The following is a 22,126-nucleotide window of genomic DNA, read 5'->3' as shown; positions in this document are numbered from 1 at the left end:
CCACTTGAAATCATTATTGGCATTAAATTAAAGAAAATAATTATATATAGTTTAGGGTTTAGGGTATGGGCAATTCCCAACTGTGTTCACTAAAAATATAGGGAAAAAATGAAGTGCCATCAAATCCAACTTTGTAACAATGAATCAGGATCATATCATATCATATGACCTTAGCTTGCTTATTTACTCACAAACTTGGCATATTTCTTATGTTTTTTTTTTTTCTTCTTCTTGTCACCACTTTTTCAACAAATAATAACATTCATGTGATGACACTATTTATTTCCCAACTACACTTATTGTATTCTTCATACAAATTAATTAATAAATTCATTTAAAAAATTAATATTTCTCCTATTCATTCTCTAGAGGAGATAAATCATGAAATGTGTCTGAATTAACCTATATGCCTCAATATACTTGTACAATAGTGCACACAACAAGGTCAAATCCAAGAATTTAAATCTTGCACCATGTGAATGTTAACAAAACAAAACTTATGTACTTTTTTGAATGCCAAAACTTATGTACTTATATGCCCTAAGAATATTGAATTTTTTAAAAAAAAAAAAAAACTCATGGTACGTAAAGTCAACTAATGTATGATTTATGAATAACAAATAAATATAATAATTTAATTTTTATGTCAAGATAAATATTAAGAGGTACATTGTATGTGAGCTGCATATATATTTGGAGTACAAGGGGTGTGTATATGAGCAATCATTATACCACATGGACCATGGTCAACATTGTAAGGCATATTATTGACATACAAGTTTATTTTTACTGCATTGCATGTTTATTTTTAATTTTGAATGCTCATTTCTAATGTATTGTATATTCATTTTTAGTATATTATCTAAAAATTAATTTATAATTAAAAAAATAAACATTTAAAATACAAAAATAAATATTACAGTAATTAATAATTCATTTTACAATGGAAACCAGTGTTAATCGGCGCCTAGGCGCTAGGCGCTAGGAGGCCGCCTCGAGGAATGGTCTCGGCGGCCTCCTCCGCGGCCGGCCGCCCAGATCGCCTAACCGGCCTGTTCGGCGAATTGTTTTTTTTTTTTGTGTTTTTTTTTTTAATGTCGGAAAAGTTTCGGAAGGCATACTTTTGACTCGGTTGTCCGTTTTTTATAATTTTCATGGTACGCTAGAACCTCAAAACCTTTATAAAAGTAGGATGAATGTCTGCGTTGTGTATTGTGATGTTCATGCTCCAATTTGCAGGGCACTGACACGAGAGGTTATTGTTCATCACAAAAATTTGATTGACAGCAAAATTTGGCTCTTTGCGGTGATATTTTGATCCTATGATGACGAGGGTGATCGAACTGATACAAAAAACACATATTGTAGTCATAAAGACTATCACAGAAAAGCGGACAATATCCATACTAGGATAAGCTTCTCAGACTCCTCGAAGGTGGCAGAAGTTTTGGCGGACAGGGTAGAGGTTGCGGGAGGAAGAAACTCTGAAATTTTAAAACTTTTTTTGGGTGAAAGAGGTATCCTCAGGAACGTTAAATAATAAAAATAAATAATAATTTAGGGACTTAAATTTGTTTAATTTTTTTTTTGGTAGAATAAATTTGTTAAATTGTTTTAACTGTACTTATTACAAACAAATTTCTAAAAGTGAAGTAATTGAGGATTATTTTCCCAAGTGAAAATGTAATGTCTCTGCCTTTAATTGCCACCATGCGTAAATGCGTAATCCAAGCGACGCGGTTAGTTGTGTTTGTGATAATTTCCTTCTGGAAACAGCAAGTCCATTCCATTACGCCAATGCTTGCGTATATTTATCTCTCAAACGCTCATTCCCATATTCTTCCCAAATAAAAAGGCGATGAAACCTTTATTATCACAATATAGACCATGGTCCACACAAGTTTTGTGAATCATATTTTGTATGTTTTGTAATAATGTATATTTAGTATAAAAATAATGTACTTTTAGTATATTAATAATGTACTTTGAAGAAAAAAATTTACAAAAATCTTAAATTAAAAAAAAAAAAAGTATAAAAGTTTTGCCTTAAATTTAAAATTTCACTCTGTTGGGAAAACGTAAAAAAAAAAAAAGGGGGGGGGGGGGGGGGGGGGGTTGATTGGTTTTATATCATAGTATTGAGTATTGGTTTTTATTGTATTTCTTTTATACATAGAATAGATTCTATAGGCTATAAAAATTCCTAAAGTCATAAAAAATGTAGAATGAATAATGAATATAGTAAAATTCTTACGAATAGGGCCTTCTAATGATGAATAAATGAGGACCCTTTCGCTCATAAAAAAAAAAAAGGTACCCTTGAAAAGTCACAATTGAATATAATTTTACTTTCAAAACTTTTACTATCCATAATTTCAATTGAATATAATTGCATAACTACACATCCATAACTTCATAACTATACATCTAGAATTGCATAACTACACATTTATAACTTCATAACTATATATCTAGAATTGCATTACTACACATACATAACTTCATAACTATACATCTAGAATTACATAATTACACATCTATAACTTCATAACTATACATTCAGAATTGCATGCATAACTACCTATCCATAACTTCATAATTATACATTCAGAATTGCATAACTACATATTCATAACTTCATAACTATACATTCAGAATGTGAAATTATAACTTCATAACTATACATCCAGAATTGCATGCATAATTACACATCCATAACTTCATAATTATAAATCAAAAATTGCATAACTACACATTCGCAATTTCATAACTATAAATCCAGAATATGAAATTATAAAATTATGAACATATATTTACGTAACTAACATCAATTAAAAATAATTTTTTTATTTAAATAAATGAAGCCGTTTTTGCATCCGTGTGCACTATGCACACGGATGCACAACATAATTTGCCTTGCTTCACGGCATTAGAACCCAAAACATTTTCAGCAATTTTGTTTAACAAATTATCAGCTGCAATATGGATAATTCCTTCAGCCAATCGGCCCAGCTCACTCTCGGTAGGCCCAAAAGAGAACTAATTCCTTGGGCTGTGTTTTGGCCCAGCTCCTTTTCGTTTGTGTGGTCCCCATCAACCATAAATAAAATATACATTATTAATATACTAAATATACATTATTTATATATTAAATGTATATTATACAAAATAATATATAAATACATTATTTTATAAAATATGGTCTATACAATTTATGTGGACTAATAATGATTGTGATAATAAGAGGTTTCATCGCGTTTTTATTTGTGTAATATGGGAATAAGCGTTGGAGAGATAATCAAGAATGGTTCATGGTGCGAGATGTCACTTTAACATAATGTTAATATTTTGTTCTTATTTAAAAATTTAACTTATATTTATTTTAACTTTTTTCTTTTGTAAATTAAAAAATCATTTTTTTTAGAACAATTTTATTTTTCATTTGTATCTTAACGTGAAATACTGAATATATGCATTATTGGTTTATTGTCAACAAGACATTCATTTCATTTATTATTATAGTTATAGTATCAATAGTAAAATCTAAATATAATTTTAAAAATTATCAAAAAAACTAATTGCATCTAGTAAAAGCTAAATCAAATCATTTTGAAACACAATACCTACTAAATTCAATGCATCTTTTTTTTTTTTTTAATGCTAAATAATAAATAGTATCTACAACATCCATGATTGTAATGAGACTCAAGTCCATGGACGGATCTACAATGGGGGCAGCTCCCCACCCACCCTTTCCTTTATATACATGTACAAGTCATAAAGAAATTCAGCACTTTAGTTGGATGAGCGTTAGATAATACATGAAATGGCATGGGATTAAATCTCACTTACAATACTTTTGCTTATTTTAACTTGGGAAAAGTGTCAAATTGATCCCCGTGTAATTGAGTCCCCTAACTAAAAAAAAGCTTTATTCAAATCCCCTAAATCTACAAAATTGTTCAATTAAGTCCAAAGCTCCTTTTCAATTTAAATACAAAATTATTCACCAAAATTTAGATTTCAATTCTTTCTAAAATTTTATTTTTAATTACAACTAAAATCAATCTATAAATTCAAAAATAATAATTACCGAGTATAAAAAATAGGGGCTAGACATGACCAGGACCGACCATGCTAGTACTTTAAATTAACATATATATATTATGTACTTGTAAATAAACTAAAATACATAATATATTAACTATAATAAATACATAATATCTCAACTACAAGTAAATGGTAGGCGATATTATAACATTTGTTTAAACATGGTATATGATAGTTACCTATTGGCATCATTCAGTTTGGATATTGATCAAGTATCCAAACTTAGCAATAGTCTTAGTCTACCAGTGGAATTACCAGACAAGTTCCCTTCCCTTCAATTTACTTTCTCTGCTTATTTGTTGCAGTTGAACCATGATCGATCTCTGGCTGATGCCTGGGACACTGCACCCTGAATCTAAGGGTTAGATAATGCTCTCGCTTAAGGGCCTCTAATGTACTAAAAAAAAAAAATGAGCATCAAATGCTATATATGATTCTTATCAAAAATATATTTGTGACATGGCAAAAAGCTAGTAGTAGTAGTAGTATAAAATATATGGACTAAGAATGAGCTGATCTTGATCACTTCCACTGGGGCATAATTAGTCCAACATCCAAGTAAACATTGAAAAGCTTAAACAACAAGTACAATCAAATTTTTGAGTTGACAGACACTAGGTTTTTATTATTAGAGTAGTGAAGATGATTAATCCATTTATTGATAAACTAAGTTTTAGGCCCGGAATTTCCCCAGTAAGCTCCCAAAGAAGAAGCTAGTCTTAGACCAAGCAGCAGTCTCAGGTGGTACCTTTGCACTTGCACATGCACATGCTGCCACTTTCTTCACATTAAGCATCATCCTTTGCCCGATTTCTTTGCGCAGTCCTTCAATTATTTTTGTGTCCACTGGATTTCCAGATGAGTCTCTTACGTAGAACACATTCACTCCTTGCTCCCCAACAGTTGACACCCCCGCTCTTGTAACTAACAGCCCATTTTCTCTCAGAACTCTTGTTACATCAGATAGCAGTCCTACCCTGTCCTTTGCACATAGTTCTAGTCTTAGGCCCTGCATCAAATTCAACCCAGGCCACTTCAATCAACTCTACCCAAAAGGGTATGCAATGTATGGAAATAATTATTAGCTAGTCTCCCTCACCTCACTTACTCTTCTTTGAATAGCAGCTTCAAGGCACTTGACGACTCTATCCTTTTCCCCTTCAGTATCCAAAGTGCATCCATCCATATGACGTATATAGTATTCCTACCATCCCAGAACCTTAAGTTCAATCATTAGAATCAAGACTCAAGGATATTTAGGCTATTCTAAAAGAGCATAATTAGTTTTCTGCAAAACCTCACTTTTAGCCTTATAGGTGTAAACCTTATCACTGATTAAGAAAAAGCTCAATATTTTGTCTTCTTAATATCCAAAACTAAACAAGTGCGAATCATTTTCCAGCTATACTACTAACTAAACTGGAAAACCTGATATCTTCCTTTTACCCAATTTGTTTACACAGCAATTCCAAACTCATATTCTAAAATTTGTATATTTAGTCATTCCTACAAAACATTTCTTTTGTTAATTATTCTTGTGGGCGCAGAACTGATGTCCTTAAGGCTTATACCTTTTAAGAAAAATGGAATTTTCTCAGCTCCTTCATTAATGTCGTCCTCTAATTAAATACATCCTAGATCATATATAATAAATTAAGTTAGTGAATACCTGTGATGCAGAAGGACCATCTGATGAGATAGCTGCATGGAAAACAACATACTGCATATCCGTTAGGGTGCACACTATGTCAAACATAAGCTTTGGCCTGTCCTTGCACTTCACACTGACTACAGAGTACCCCTTCTCCACACAGTGATCAATTGAGACGTTTGGTTTGAGTGAAGGACAATCTGCCTCCATGTCCAGGCAACCGCCTTCATAATCCCGGTCAGCAAAGAACATTTGATGCAGCCGCCGATCAATGTGGGTGCTGCCCATGGAGACACTCGTGTGTGCTATATTATTATCATCCTTGCATGCTCGAAGAATATTTTTGAGCTGCTCCTCAATCACACACAATCTTGATGGATCATCAACAGCGTTGCATGAAACTTTGTCGTTCACATAAAGAACACATGCTATGCGCTGGTTATGAGTCCAGACCTCAGCAGCAACAACATTGAAATGAAGATTGGCAAGGACAGCAGAAATTTCAGACAGAAGACCTGGGCGGTCCCTGCCTATAAGCTCAATAGCAGTGTAGTCACCTAGAGAGTTAACTCCCACGTTTTTCCCTGGACAAGTCTTCAACACATCTGACGTGTAACCCTTTGGTCCAAGAGCCTATTGTATAAAAATAACAAGGAAACCTTAGCATACCAAGTCATGCCAAAGCCTAAAGATCGACCTCAAATAACCACATCATTTCAACCTCCCATATGAAACTTATATGCACTACAAGTATACAACCCTCTTGAGGATCTTATTGTGATTCTATCAGTAATTATTTGAGATCCATATCACACACATTCAGGATGGACCATACCAACTGTTCACAGAATATAAACACAATCATTGAGTCTTGCCCCATATTTGAAAAATTATCAGAACAAATTACTGAAATATGATTAATCTATAGAGAAATATTCCATACGAAACAACAAAGTAGTTGCTCGTTACACATCAGCATAGCATGTCAGATGTGAATAACGGCCATATTATCAAATCTTTCTTTATAATTTTCAGTGTGTCAAAGAATTGAGTCTTTGTGCAACTAATACTTTTTCACCTATTAGTGTGTGTGTGTGTGTATTACTTATTCGTAGTTCTGTCCAAATAACCTCCCTCATGTGACACTACCTCAATGTAAGCAACATGGAAATCCCTTGATGCTAATTAAAGCATCATCACCTTCCAGCTAAATCAAACATATATGTTTGAATTTTTGAGCTTCATACTGAAACCATAGAAGAAAATGAGCACCTTACCTTTTCTATATAACCAATAGTGTTTCCATCTGTAACTTTATTGCCATGTTGGTCGGTAACGTGAAAAACTGTTAAGAAAACAATTGAAATTGTTAAATATTATTTCTTGTGTGCGTCACTTGTGTGTTATATAAACTTATAGATGGAGTTCATAGAAGGTGGAAAAAGGAGATGAAATATATATGAGGCGCCCTAAAAGAGCTTCTAGTTTGTTACTTGTGCAAATAACCTTAATACCTAAGCTCACAAAATTACTTAGAGAATCCACACAAAAAGAAAAAAAAAAAAGTTGAAACGTAGTTGCAAATTTTTTGCCTTTCTCCTAAACCTATACCAAGCTATTTTGTTTTGTTTCCCATCTCCCCCTTGCCCCCCTTCCCCCCCACCCCCCCCCCCCCCTTTTTTTTCACTCCCCACAGATGTAAGTTTTAAAGCATACACATCTGTGTAAATCAGTAACCATCGTTGTCTCTGAAATTTGATTTGGCTATTTATTTTGAGCTAGCAGTCCAAGCTTGAATTGAAATAGTGTACAACATGATCCATGCAGTCTCCAGTAGTTCTCTGGAACATACAACTAAAACAAGTTTCAAACGGACCCAAATAAGAGCTTAGAAATATGGAATGGGATGTTATTAGGTCCAAAAATACTGGAAATATTATAAGAAAAGGTAGACTTACCATCCATGAACCACCCGCCGTCAGAGGATACGTAAGCTTTAGTGATAATGAGATCAAGGTCAGACAAGACTTGCACAACCTCCAGAAGTATTCCTGGTTTGTTGACACTGTCGACCTAGGTGTTGCAATGAAAATGTTCAACTGGTCATATTAGGAAAGGGAAAGCTAGGGAAAGAATGATGTTTCTGATGCATCCCACTTTATGAAAAACATTTGCTAGAACATTATACCTATGAGCACATCTATGTGTACAATCAATATCTACATAGTTCCAGGCTGAGCTAGCTTTTTCTGGTCTGTCCCATATTAAAAAAAAAAAGTAACCCAAAAGAGGAGAACTAACAAAAGAATAAAGGAAAATTCACAATTTCAAATAAAAGAATACCTTGAATGCTCAGAAAGTTGATCCTTACATACCCCTATGCTACAAAATTTTTATAAAAACTTGTACAAATTCATATTTGGGATTGGATTTCACTTTTACTAGTTCTCCACAAGAAAAGAAAAGCAAGCATATGTGAGTAATACAGCCTTTTCTGTTTCCATTTTGGCCAGTTTGTCAGGTAATTAATTAACTTCTCACAATTCCAACATACCAATCAAAGCCTTATATAAAATAGCAGAAGCATAAAGGATTAGAATTTGAGAAGGAAGAGAAAATTTAGGATTTAGGACCACTCTCAACAATGCACAACATCTAACATGGAGGCTCAAAGTCTGATTGGTTAATATTCAAAAAAGCTCACAGCCCAAAAATCAATTTATAATCTTATTTATGAGATAAACATTCATGACTGATAAGTTTGTTATCCTTAAACAAGCTATGCATTATCTTTATCAACTTCAAGAACACAAAAGCAAGCTAGGATGGACAATATTGCTCTAAGTAAAATCTGAGAACCTCTACATTTCAGAGAATGAGCATTATCTCACTCCTTAACTTTCACATACAACAGATAGGGAGAATGGCTATCATATGCATGACTTCTTAAAAAGGTTGGCAAAGTACCTTCACTATGGTACAATCCTTGCAGCTGATGTTGTCAACAGACACCCTAATAGATAAACCAATACACAATTTAAAATATGGGAAAAAAATGATATCACCAAAATTAATGGTTCAGGAACACACAAAATGAATGATGAAATCTAAACAGAAGGGCACAAAATATTTTAAATTTTAGCCATGGAAATCATACAAAAAGAATTGTTCAAGGATGTAGTAAGATATACTGTAGAATAGAACCTTGGAGGATTTATTCTGATGCTTAGAGTCTCATATTCAGGATCAAAATATGGCCAACATGCCCTTGCCATATCAACAGCAGTGCTATAGTATGCTAGTTACTTCTCCCCTTCCCTGCCCAAACATTTGAGCCAATATTAATACATAGTCTATAGTAGCTGATGTACCATTAATTATCAGTAACATGAATAGCAATTTTAGCGGCACTTCAACCAAAATTAGCAATAAGGGAAAGGAGATTAAAGGTATACAATTGTAAATAGCAAGTCATTGGCAGGAGAACTGTGACTACTAGACAAAGGATAAATATGCCCTGAACTGCATGTAAACTTTTCAAATATTATAGTTCTGATGCAGAACAGCAGAACAGATTTAAAGATGGAAGAACAAATACATTTGCCACCAAAAAAACATATAATTTGATTATTTAAAAGGATAAGATGAGAAACAATCTTGCGAGGCATAATATTCCTAACACCAACCAACTGGAATTTAAGCAACTTCTTCAAATCATATAATTTGATTATTTAAAAGATAATAAGAGAAGTAATCTTGTGAGCGTAATATTCCTAACACTGTCTAGTTGGAATTCGCATAACTACTTCAATTAATCAACAACATAGATGTAGAGTAAGACATACTAATGAGCTGGAGGAAATTCAATAAAGTTGCACCATGTTTTGAATAGAGTTATACAGTCTATCCATACATCTTTTCTTCATTTAGTTAACTACATGTTTCTATACTGGATAAGGAGGACAGGCGGAAAAGTGTACTCAACTTGACCTTTCATTCTCACATAGTTTTAGAATGTGGTAATACATTAGTACATTACAATTACATGATAACTTAATGAAAGTTTAAATTAGCCTCACTTTCATCATATAAAAGGATGCAAATCAGCAATATTTTCTAGAATTGGCATTGCAAATAAAAGGTGCTAACCAATGCTCTGAACATGCATTCACATGAATCTGTGTGAATAAGAAAGACATTCACCTCACCCTTGTACATGCCTCATGCGCTACATATATTCAGGGATTTCATTAAAAAAATCAGATCTATCCAAAAAAAAAAAAATAGAGGATTGGATTCTGGGTGGACAGACGGAATTAAAGATGTGCCAATGCATATTGAGATGCAACAATATCAAGTCTAATTTGATTTCATCATATAAAGGGAGGGATACATCCAAACAAATTACAATAATTGAAGTGTAATCATGGAAAATTGTAATACCTTGATAAGACAAGTTGGAATAGTAGCTTCTGTCCTTTTAACTCATGCATTCTCCATCCTCAAAGTTCATCTGAAATCTGCTCATAGTTCCGCCAAAAAAATTTTCACATTGCAGGAGATGCAAAGACCTGGAAGTAAGAGATGGAAACAATTCTCAGTATGATGAACATGTTTCTGTGGATATTCACGAAGGATATTGTGCTTGACCAACTGTTGAAAAGGAGCCAAAATTTAATGTGATGATTATCTAGTGTTAGAGAAATAGGGCGTTAGTTGAGAGGATCTCTCTTAGCCTTAGTTTTAGGTATTTGAAACCTATGGCTAGGATTAGTTCTTGTCTAATATAAATAGCTCTATACCTCCTTGTACATTGACACACAGAACATATAGAAATATACAGTTGAGTAATGTACACAGAACATATAGAAATATACAGTTGAGTTTATTGTTTAACATGGTATCAGAGCCTTGAGGTGACTGGGTAGTGGGTGTTGGTCAGAAAGAGGAGGCGACGCCGGCGGGAGAGGCGGAGCAGCCACCGGAGTCCTCACGCGCCGGCGCAGTCCTAGGGTTCCGACGCCACACGCCGGTGCGTGGGCAGTTCTCCGGCGTCTTCTCCGGTCGCGGCCGGTACTGTTGGGCTCGTCTCTGAACACCCAACGCGTCTGCAGTGGTGGTGTACTCCGGTGTTGCGAAGGGCTACTGCGTTTTGGACTGCTACGTGTTGGACTGCTGCATTTTTTGGACTGCTGCGTTGTGGACTGCTGCATTTTTGGACTGCTGCGTTTTCGGGTTGGTCTGTTTTGTTTATTATGGCTGAGGAGAGTGAGCAGAGGATGGAGGGCTGCGTCGAGTGGTTCAGTGAGGGGTTTGGGTTCATAACCTCCGACGACAGCAGCGAGGATCTGTTTGTTCACCAGTTTGGTGTCAGCCGAGAAAGAGAGACAGCCAAGAGAGGTGATAGGGGAGGTCCATGAAGCTGGGTGGTCTGAGGTCCACGAAGCTGAGGAATAATTAGGCCGTAGTTTTCTTTTGTTTATCGTATTCGTATTAATAAGTCTTGAGCTTTGTATTTTGTTTATCATAGTTTGTCGCTTTAAGTTAACTTGGTATGGGAGCAATTCTAGGGTCTGAGTTGAGTCAAGTGCAGCTTGTTCAGTGTGCGTAAACAGGGGTGTTGCAGGAGTGGGCAGCACAGGTGCCAGGAGTGGGGCGGACCTGGCATATGCCGCGGGGGAGGCCGACGGTTGAAGAGTGATTCAGAGTGAATCAGTTTACGTACATGCACCAGGGAAACGCTGTAGTGTTAGGCAGCGTTGATAAGGGTGCATGGTGAGAGGGACAGGTGCACTGTGGTCTAGCAGCGCTAAGGGTTTGTGGAGTGTGAGGCAGGTAAACTGTGGTGTTAGGCAGCGGTGATAAGGGTGTGGGGAGTGAGAGGCAGGTGCGGCGCTGTGGTGATTGGCCTAGCTTTTGTTGGCTCCGTAGAAGCATTGTTGATGCGACAAGGTGCGTTGTGGACTGGTTTGGCACAGCGTGGTTCGAAGGTTGTTTGAGTGGTTCAAGACTTGGGCTTATGAGTCTAAGTGTGGAGTCCTATGGTTCGTGTGATACATATGTAACAAGTTGGATGCTCCAACTTGAGGGGGAGTGTTAGAGAAATAGGGTGTTAGTTGAGAGGATCTCTCTTAGCCTTAGTTTTAGGTATTTGAAACCTATGGCTAGGATTAGTTCTTGTCTAATATAAATAGCTCTATACCTCCTTGTACATTGACACACAGAACATATAGAAATATACAGTTGAGTAATGTACACAGAACATATAGAAATATACAGTTGAGTTTATTGTTTAACATCTAGAACCACTAACAAGTTTTATTTCACAATGGCAAAATACAAAATTGACCTCAATGGATGATCCTATGTATGGCTTTGCAGTTTGCACCACCAGCCTCAAAACAAAATATAATTTTTTGTTACCATGCCCATTTAACTTGCTTGTTTGTTTTTATGTAGTGTTTGTATGTGTTATGAACAGTGTAATAAAGAAATTGAATTTATACTGAACTGTTTTAATGGAGTAAATTAAACTTCTTTCTTAGTCACTGACTAAGTGTTCATTATGCACAAATTTTGGAATGCCTTTCAAATAATCAAAAACTTTAATATACAATCACCTCAAGGAATTATATTTGAGCCTGAAACACAATTTAAAGTTTCACAAGCAGGTTGAGGTTGTGACTGCTCAAATAATATATCTGTTGGTCCCATTCCTTGCAAACACTACAGTCATTAATCCTCCAATCACTCTACTTTAACTTACTAAGTTAAAAACATTCGTAGCAGTAGTGTTCAGTAGCTATGATATTAAAATATAAAGAATAATAAATTACTCCTACTCAGCAACTAAATAGCAGATTCAGTAATTGAATATGGTAGCAAAAATTAAAACTTCCAGTGAAGTCATCAACACAAAAAAGTAAATCTAAAAAAATATAAACAAAAAAACAAAATACTACTAACTAACAGTATAATGATTTCCTAACTCTCTAGTTCTTGATGTTTACTTTTTATTTTTTTTAGAAAGACAAATTATGTTATAGTATTTCTTTAAGATTAGTACTACAGATATGAGATTAAAGCATTTACATTAACAATAAGGAAATCATTAACAATGCTTTGGTAGACTCCACATCATTACTAGTACTGACTTGAAGGAGGTTTAATATTTCGGGGCTCTATATACATACAAGCAAGACACAAATAACTAAGCTGTTAATATTTCTTCATAAATTAAATCAAGACTATAGTATAGTATTCAAATCTTAACGAAGGACCTTGTGGTCCATTGGTATCTGGTTGTTCCCTTATGTGGGAGGTTTAAGGTTTGAGCCTCGGTGTAGGCGTAGATTATATATGTGGGTATCTCCCTTCCTTTGTAATAAAAAAAATCTTAGTGATATAATAGCAGGCGGTGGTCATAAGATTGATACGATGCTACCTACTCTATAATAAATGGGATCTTGTCTCAATAGAAAGGTGGTGTCGCAGGACCTCAGCTTCTGCCGCAAAGTTGATGTAGGGTAGCATAACTATGCAGCATATATTCTTACCATCCCTTTTAAAAAAAAAAAAATATTAATTCTTAGCGAAATAGTTTTGTCCCTTGCTAGTGCAGAGATGCTCTAGAATTTGAAATGGATTTAAAATAGTGAAGGAGTTGACATAAAGATTTGATTCCCACACTAGTTTAAAGGACAGAAAGCCAAAATTCCCAGTATATCATATCATCTCAATTCTCAATCACACTTGTTTGACCACAAAAATTGATGGTACGGATTCGATCCACAAGAAAGTTAGCAGCTAGCCAGCTTTGATCCAATGGCAAATTAAACCCCTAAATAAATTAAAGCACCGCGAGCGACAACTAACTGTTCTACACTAAAGAATAAAGATCATCATCGCCTTTTCTTAAGCAGTTTCCATGGAATTTGGTTTTTTAAAGAATACAAAAAACAGGAAAACAATTAAGAGCATGAAATTTATATATAATATAATTTAATAAGAGAAAACAGAAACATAAGTTGGTGGGTGAAGATGAAGTGAGTGTATGTGTAATAAGTGGCCTGGCGTGATGAATGATATGATTCAAAAAGAAGGATGCAAATAAAAATTAAAGACAGACAAACAACACAAATGGAAGAGATGAATTAGGCAGTTATTTTTGTATTGTTGTTTTAGTGAGAGAATTGAAGAGAAAGGAGGTACGTACTGAGCTTAAAGCGCAAAATGAAGAAGGTAGACAAGATGGAGAAGAGAGAGATATATGTATATATGGATCGCGAGGGAGGGAGAATTGATATTAGTAGGAAGATGAGATCAGAGCACTCACTCAGTAGCTTGATAGTGGAATGGTACTAAGAAATAAGAATGATCGAGCTAGCTAGGGAGTTCTTGTGGGCTGCTGGACATCATACATATAGAAGCAACGCTACGGTTGAGATTTGAGAATCAACCAAATGACTTGTTGGTGACTAGGAGCTTTATTAAAGTTGCTACGCAACAAAACATATAGGTATGCACTTATGCCACTATAAAATAAAATACAATATTGGGTAAAATCATTTTCTCCAATTCTAAACCTCTCCTATAAAAGAGCAACCAGATACAAGTGGACCACAAATTCTTTGATGGGCAAAATCAATTTTTGATACTATATAACTTAACTTCATCAATAATAATTTTGAAAGGTCAATCTCAATTTTCTTAATTAACTACCTTTTAAATTACAAAAGCTCAGCTATATTAAAAGAGGTAACATCTAATTCAACCACCTACCCTAAAAACTTGTCTCTATTTATAAGTTATAGTTCCGTCACGGGTGAGAAGGTGAAATAAGATGCATGATGTAAAATATTTTACCGTACTTTATATGACTTGTGTTGAAATTTACTGGTTGGACAATTTGACTGATTTTAATTTGATATTGAATTGTAATGGTTATATTTCAATTATAATGTTATTCTAGACTCGTCCTATCAATAAAAGATAGTGATAGGACATATACCTCAGGTGTACATACTCATACCTGATTGGATCCAACTCCATACATAGAGAGTGACATTTACTGACTGCATCCGACATCATTGGGGTTCGCTCGACCCAACCTAAGGACAAGGCTCCTTCTTAGCTTAATGAGTCTTTGCTCAATGAACTTTAAATTCAGTCCCGACTCAGACTGCTCGGCTAGGGTTTCCTAAGCCAATATGATAAGTACTAAAAGACAAATAAAGATAATAACATTAAACCCGAGCACGCTAGCTATAGGTCAATCAAATATTCCATCACATGTGGACGTCGCTTATTTAGCCTCCCAGACTGTCGAGTGCATGAGGAACATGTGTCACATGCACATGCTGACTCCTCGACATGTGTCTCCTCCAAGTTCCTATAAATACTACATTAAAAGCCCCACAGTGGGGACTTTTAGGATTTTTCTATCCAAAACCTTTATAAGCTTGGGACCCTCTGAATCTCTATCTTAACTGTTCAAGCTGTTATGTTATAATTTTTACTCACTCATGTCTGTATACCTGAGAATATATACCACATTATATGGGATTTAAAAGAATTTATACAATTTAGGAAAAAAAAAAAGAAAAAAACAAAGTAATTTTTTTTCATTAATACTAATAAATATAAATTTAATCAGAATACCATTTTTCACTAATATTAAATTATTAATTACACCATTGCATAGAGATAACAATGTAAGTTTGACAACCTAACCCACGTGTTACTGTACCTAATTATGTCAACACAACACAATCATTCTAATGTGGATTGGAACGGCATCACCCTATTAGTGCATGTCCATGGAAATCATGACATCATTATTGGCGTTAAATAAAATAATTATATATAGTTTAGGTAGGCAGTAAAAGTATAGGGGGGAAAAATGAAGTGCCATCAAATCGAACTTTGCATATTTATAAGAACCAAGAGAAATGGAATCACATTCCAACTTACATTTTGATATATAGTCCCCACAAGAATCCCTTTTATCAAGGAGGAATTAAAGGAGAACAATGAATCAGGATCATATCATATCATATGACCTTAGCTTATTCACTCACAAACTTGGCATATTCCCTATGTTTTTTTTTTCCCCTTCTTGTCACCACTTTTTCTACAAACAATAAGTCAATAACATTCATATGATGACACTATTTACTTCCCAACTAGAATTATTATATTCTTCGTACACAAATAATTAATTTCTCTTTAAAAAAAGTTAATATTACTCCCATATTTGAATCCTAAGGAAGATAAATTACGAGATGTGTTTAAATTAACCTATATGTCTCTATATATAATTGTACAATAGTGCACATAGGCTAAATCCAAAAATTTGAATCTTGCACCATGCAAATACTAGCAAAAGCTACACTTATGAATTTGTTTTTGGGTTGATTGACAAGTTGAACTCTTCCAAAAACATTGAATTTAAAAATTAAAAAAAAATTAATGATAAAGTCAATCATTTATGAATGGCAAGCTAAGGTAACTATTAAGAGGAACATTGTATGTGAGCTGCATATTTAGAGTACAAGGGGTTGTATATATGAGCAATCATCATACCACATGGACCATGGCCAAAATTGTAAGGCATATTATTGACATACAAGTTAAATATTTTTAATGTATTATATGTTCACTTTTTGAATGTTAATTTCTAGTGTATTGGATGTTCATTTTTAGTATAATATCTAAAAATAAACCTATAATTAAAAAATATTTAATATATTAAAAATAAATATTAATTAATAATTCATTTTAAATTACAATGTGAACCGTGATCCAGGTATAATTTGGTATAGGAAAAATGGTCAAATAAGCCCGTAAACTTTATCAATAAAATCAATTAGGTCCTTGAGCTTTTAAAGTTGCAATTGAACCCACAAACATGCTATCTTGGAGCAATGAAACCCACTAACATGTTGGTGACCTGAGAATTACATATCAAATAGGGTTCCAGACTTCCAGCCAACTCCGACAAACATCCGACCAAATTCTAGATAGCTTGGTCAAATACCGACGATTGTTACGTTGTCGTGTTCTGCCAGAGAAGGTGACCAAGTTGGCCGCTTTCTCCGGCTACTGGAGAAGGCAACCAAGTTGGTCGTCACCTTTTCCGGTAGAACAGGACTGGCGACCGTAGACGGTCATTGGTAGCTAGTATTTGACCTATCTAGCTATCCAGAACTTGGTCGGATGTTTGCCAGAGGTTCGTCAGAGGTGGTTGGAACCTTAATTGACTTGCAATTACAGGTCACCAATAGGTTAGTGGGTTTCATCGCTCCAAAATAATATGTTTATGGATTTAATTGTAACTTCTAAAATTTAAGAGCTTATTAATTGACTTTTTGGGTAAAATTTAGAGACTTATTTGACTTTTTTTCTTTAGTATATGATGGATGATTGATTTGGTGCGTCTATGTATTGTTGGGAAAATCAAAGATGAAAGCTTTCTTATGCGTTGCCATCTTTCACTCAAAATGAGTGAATCTCATTTATTGAGAATGAGGCGTGTAGCATGTCTTTTGGACATTAGTGGCCAAGAAGTGAAGACTATATTACTATATATAGCATACTTCTTTTGTTCATTAAAAACACACGCAAGCTTCTTCCTTCTTTCTATATAAGAATTAATATATATTATAATATAATATATATAATTCGTGACTATCGGTTAAGGTCTGAGCAATAGTGAGGTTCGCCTACGTGATTGCTAGTGCAAGCTATCCGTAGTAGGTCTGTGTAGCCTATCGAAAGCATGCCAGGGTTCTAACTGCACCGTTACCGGGCAAATAACGCTTTTAAGGTAGTGTTATTATAACACGGCACAGATTTTCTTCCTACCATACATCCGTAGTGTCCGTGCTTCTTAAAAGGCTTCCAGATCGTGCGTTGACGTTGCTATTTTCCCCATCAGTTAAAAGCGTTATTCTGCAACAGTCAACCTTCAGCATTATGGCACCTACTGTCATACCGGATCTATCAAAAATCATTGATTATTCAATATTCATAATATTCTGTGTAATGTTATTTAATATTTGATTATATATAAATTACATAATACCATATAAGAAATACACATTAATTCAAAAAAATATAAACTTTAATACCTATTTCATTAATTAGTTTATACACTATATAAAGAATACACGTTAATTCAAAAAAGGTAAATTTTAATACCATATATATATATATCTTACAAAATATTTTTGGTTATATATTACAAAATATCATATAAGAAATACACGTTAATTCGAAAAAGGTGAATTTTAGTACCTTTTTTTTTTTGATGCTGGTGAATTTTAGTACCTAATTCATTGATTAGTCAATATTCATAATATTCTGTGTAATGTTATTTAATATTTGATTATATATAAATTACATAATACCATATAAGAAATACACATTAATTCAAAAAAATATAAACTTTAATACCTATTTCATTAATTAGTCTATATACATGAAAATTGTTTCTTATTTAAAACAATGTGTGAAAATTGTTTAATGGTCAGCAGTCAAAGTATCCAAAACTAAAACAATGGAGATGAGAAGTCAGGTTACACTTTAAGAAAAGATATATAATAATTATAAAATATTATAATAATATTATAATAATTTAAAAAGTAATTTTGATGGATTAATTAAATTTCAACTATATTTTAAATTAATTTTGTGCAGCATAATGAGTATTGTAATACGTGAGTGTTGTTTGTTACGTAGTATTATCTTTGAATATAGCACCATATACCAAGATAATAAAGGATTAGATTTATATCGATTTGCATTAATATTCATATATTTATTATATAAAAATATTTGGTATATATATATATATATATATATATATATATATATATATATTAAAGGTAAGTATCATATCCTTAGAGCATCCACACTAGTAGTTATTTAGGAGTTATTTCTACATGAATTCTCTCCACTCAAAGTTAATAGCTGATGTAGGGAGGAGTTATTTCAAAAATATTTCTTATGCAAAGTATGGTATATTTGTGGTCCCAATAAGTAAGAGAAATAATTAAAATATAGTGAGTTAAATAGTGGGTGCATAAAAAACTGAGAAATAACTCAAAATTGATGTGGAGAAGGATTTTTTGTAATTGAATGAGATGATAGAGGATGAGGTGGATGCTGGGACCCACAAATAACTGAGAAATAACCTCAACTGATAAGGATGCTATTCCATTTATATAGATTTGCATCAATATTCATATATTATAAATTAATTTATGATTTTTTTTCTTAATTCATTTGTTACCTATTTTATGCTAAGTAATTCTAATCTATAAATATGATCACTAGCCTATGAAATCATTAGTACGTCATGGCTTTGAGAACAAACATAATTCTTTTTGTTCTTTTTGCTTTTGTTATCAACCATAGCTATGGCAATAATGTTGATAGTTGGGGAAAAGCGAAAGGATATAAGAACGGTTCAATTATTACTCGTTTAAAGGTAATTTTAAGGTCTAAAATATTTTTTTAATTTAAATATTGTTATATATATATATATATATATATATATATATATATATATTCTATTACACTCTTTAGTGCATAATAACTAATATTTGTAAATAAGTGTTATTTGCTTATATTTACAACTTGACATATTTATATTTATAAACATGACAGACCATTCATGGTGATATTTATGATTGTGTGGACATATATAAACAACCTGGTATGGACCATCCAACAATGGCAACAGAAAGAATTCAGGTATGATAGATGCATGTTTCAAATCTTATTTGTTATATATAAACTTTTGTTTTGATTTTTGGCAAAAAGGAATTTTACTAAAATGTTACATACACAGATGACAATTGCTAAGGAATTAGAGAGGCAAAAGGCTAAACTCGCATCAGAGGAACAACGTTCAATAGCTAAGAAAAATGATAGTTTCAATCCTGAAGACTTATGGTTGAATAAGAAAGGATGTCCTATTGGAAGTGTCCCTATTCGTAAAATGTCTAAAAAACAATTACAAATTGTTCAAAATGTGCAAAGAGCGCAATACACCCCCCAAAAGTTAGACAATCATTCATATGCTGCTCCAAGTCACAATGATGTAAGGCACACTTTGAAAATTTTAGTAAAGTATGAAATACTAATAAAATGTTGATTTTGACATTATATTAAAAATATTTATTGTTGTTCAGTTTGCGGGACTTTTAGTTGGAAATTCTCCTTCTGGAAGATTTACTGGTGCTCGTGCTACAATGACTATATGGAAACCAAAACTAAACGCGGATAACCAATATAGTTCGGGTTCTTTGTATGTGGAGGATGGAGATAATCAAATACGAGTTGGTTGGATTGTAAGTTACTCAAAATTTTATGCATGCTTTTGAACTCAATATGAAATAGTCAACATTTTTGCCCAATTATTTATGTAAATCTGATATGTTTATTTTTAGGTAAATCCTGGACTATATGGTGATTCGCGCACTCGATTATTTAGTAGATGGACAGTTAGTATTTGTTTACTTGCTTGTTTTTACAATTATCAAAAAGACTTTTTTACTTTTAAAATAATTAACTAATGTAAATCAATAATGTATGCACAGAGTGACAATTATGAAAAAACGGGATGCTATATCAATCGTTGTCCTGGATTTGTGATAACATCTAATGTTGTACCACTTGATTATGGGTTTCCCCAAACATCTAAATCGTATGGAGAACAATTTGATGTGACCCTCGAAATGCATAAGGTAAGTATTATATTGCGTGAAATGGATTTGTTGCAAATTAGCTTTTTATTTATGCTTATGAAAAATTCTAAGTGCTTAAGGGGCAGTAAATTAAAACGCACTAAATTTTGAGTCATTATTATTTTGACTGCACACTTGTTTACACTAATTAACATAACTCTATTTTTTTATATAAGTATAAAAAGGCCAAGCACCTATATTCATGTGGGATCTCTGTAGCCAATCGATATGTTATATATGCACCAGGATACACAATGTATTGTGTGCCTTAAAAAATTTCAAATTTCATGTGTGTGTGTATATGTATGTATGTATGTATGAAATAAAATAAAATTTTAAATCTAATTTAATTTTGTGCTAAACATTGTTTAGGGGACTCCTACTTCAGATTGGGAGTTGTATTACAATGGAAATCTACTTGGTACGTGGACAAGGTCCATATTTTCAAAGATGGGTGAAAGTGCTCGTCAATTGCGATTTGGAGGAGAGATTTACGAACCAGAAAATGAAGATAATAGCCCTCAGATGGGAAGTGGCACTTTTAAATATAAAAAGTATGATAGAACGGCTTATATGCGTCGATTAGCTTATTCTGATCCTGTAAAAGGAGATTTTAGTGTTGGGGATGCTATGATCCTTCAAGTTCAAGAGTCCAGATGTTTCCTTGCCGGAGCTCAAGCATATAATTCTGGTGATGATTGGTGGAGATACTCCTTTATATATGGAGGTACGGGTGGCCCTGATCATTCACGTTGTGTCTACTAGTACGGGATGAAAATTAAACTATATTATAAATAAATATTGAATTACTAATACACATCTTTATAAAAATATATAATTATTTAATGCGAAATATGAAGTACAAAATGTTTCAAAACAATACTAAATTTACCAAAGTCATAAATATGAGTAGACATAAAGATAAATTGAAATAATTATATATATCCAATTACAAATTTTTAAAAACTTGTTGATACACAACATTTACTGTTGAAGAAGAATACTTTCCATTCTCAACTAAAACCACCACTTTAAGACCATTTGGGCTGTTAACTCTAGACAAAGCCACATACAACTGTCAATGTGAATTTTTCAAAAGTAAACCAACGTTTGTAAGACTTTGTCTTTGACTCTTATTCATTGTCATTGCGTAAGACAACATTATAGGGAATTGTCTCATTTGAAACTTACCTGGCAATCAAGGATCTCATGATGTCAACCACAATCTTGGAATCAAGACTCGTATACCCATACTATTTCCTAACATCACTTTCAATTCGCTTCACATAACATGATCTAATGACCAATCTCATACCATTGCACAAATCAAGAATACAATATCAATATGGTCAATGTTCCGCAAAATTAAAGCATAAATGGAGATCCAACTTGCAAGCTAATTAGACAATGATTTGAAATATCTAAGCGTCTCAAAGTTTTAAGAAATTCTGTGGTATGTAATTTAGTCAATGTATCAGTCTCGTATTGTGGTATATATAGTTGTTTGGACTAGTATTGCTAAGTTTGAGCACTTGATTCAAACTGAATGATGCCATGGATCCAATTAAGTGCTTAATTATTCAGATGCACATAGCAAGCTAGGGGAACGTGG

General features: G+C 33.4%; 2 protein-coding genes across 7 annotated transcripts; one reads left to right on the top strand and one right to left on the bottom strand.

Moving 5' to 3' along the window:
- Nucleotides 1-4,574: 4,574 nt before the first annotated feature.
- LOC109170462 (ACT domain-containing protein ACR3) lies at nt 4,575-14,159 on the bottom strand. 6 transcript variants are annotated; one of them, XM_019319582.1, is made up of 9 exons: nt 14,097-14,159; nt 10,205-10,332; nt 8,966-9,079; nt 8,729-8,774; nt 7,720-7,834; nt 7,039-7,106; nt 5,780-6,394; nt 5,219-5,314; nt 4,575-5,119 (listed from the first exon to the last, which is right to left on the bottom strand). In XM_019319582.1, exons 3-9 carry the CDS (start codon nt 9,034-9,036, stop codon nt 4,784-4,786), a joined length of 1,347 nt encoding a protein of 448 aa, XP_019175127.1. In that variant the 5' UTR covers nt 9,037-9,079; nt 10,205-10,332; nt 14,097-14,159; the 3' UTR covers nt 4,575-4,783. The 6 variants fall into 6 exon arrangements, with proteins under 6 accessions (XP_019175127.1, XP_019175124.1, XP_019175125.1 ...); XM_019319579.1 differs by having other exon boundaries at nt 5,210-5,314; nt 14,097-14,155; XM_019319580.1 differs by lacking the exon at nt 14,097-14,159 and adding an exon at nt 13,977-14,059 and having other exon boundaries at nt 4,653-5,119; nt 5,210-5,314.
- Nucleotides 14,160-19,743: 5,584 nt separating this feature from the next.
- Nucleotides 19,744-21,279, top strand: LOC109169837. The gene is made up of 5 exons (XM_019318726.1): nt 19,744-19,868; nt 19,960-20,118; nt 20,218-20,271; nt 20,368-20,514; nt 20,887-21,279. The coding sequence occupies exons 1-5, from the start codon at nt 19,767-19,769 to the stop codon at nt 21,277-21,279; spliced, it is 855 nt and encodes a 284-aa protein (XP_019174271.1). The 5' UTR covers nt 19,744-19,766.
- The last annotated feature ends 847 nt before the right edge of the window (nt 21,280-22,126 follow it).

The sequence above is a fragment of the Ipomoea nil genome, unplaced genomic scaffold (assembly GCF_001879475.1).
Source record: "Ipomoea nil cultivar Tokyo-kokei standard unplaced genomic scaffold, Asagao_1.1 scaffold3321, whole genome shotgun sequence".
In the NCBI taxonomy this organism is placed as follows: Eukaryota; Viridiplantae; Streptophyta; class Magnoliopsida; order Solanales; family Convolvulaceae; genus Ipomoea; species Ipomoea nil.
This window is presented reverse-complemented; position numbering and strand designations above follow the sequence as displayed.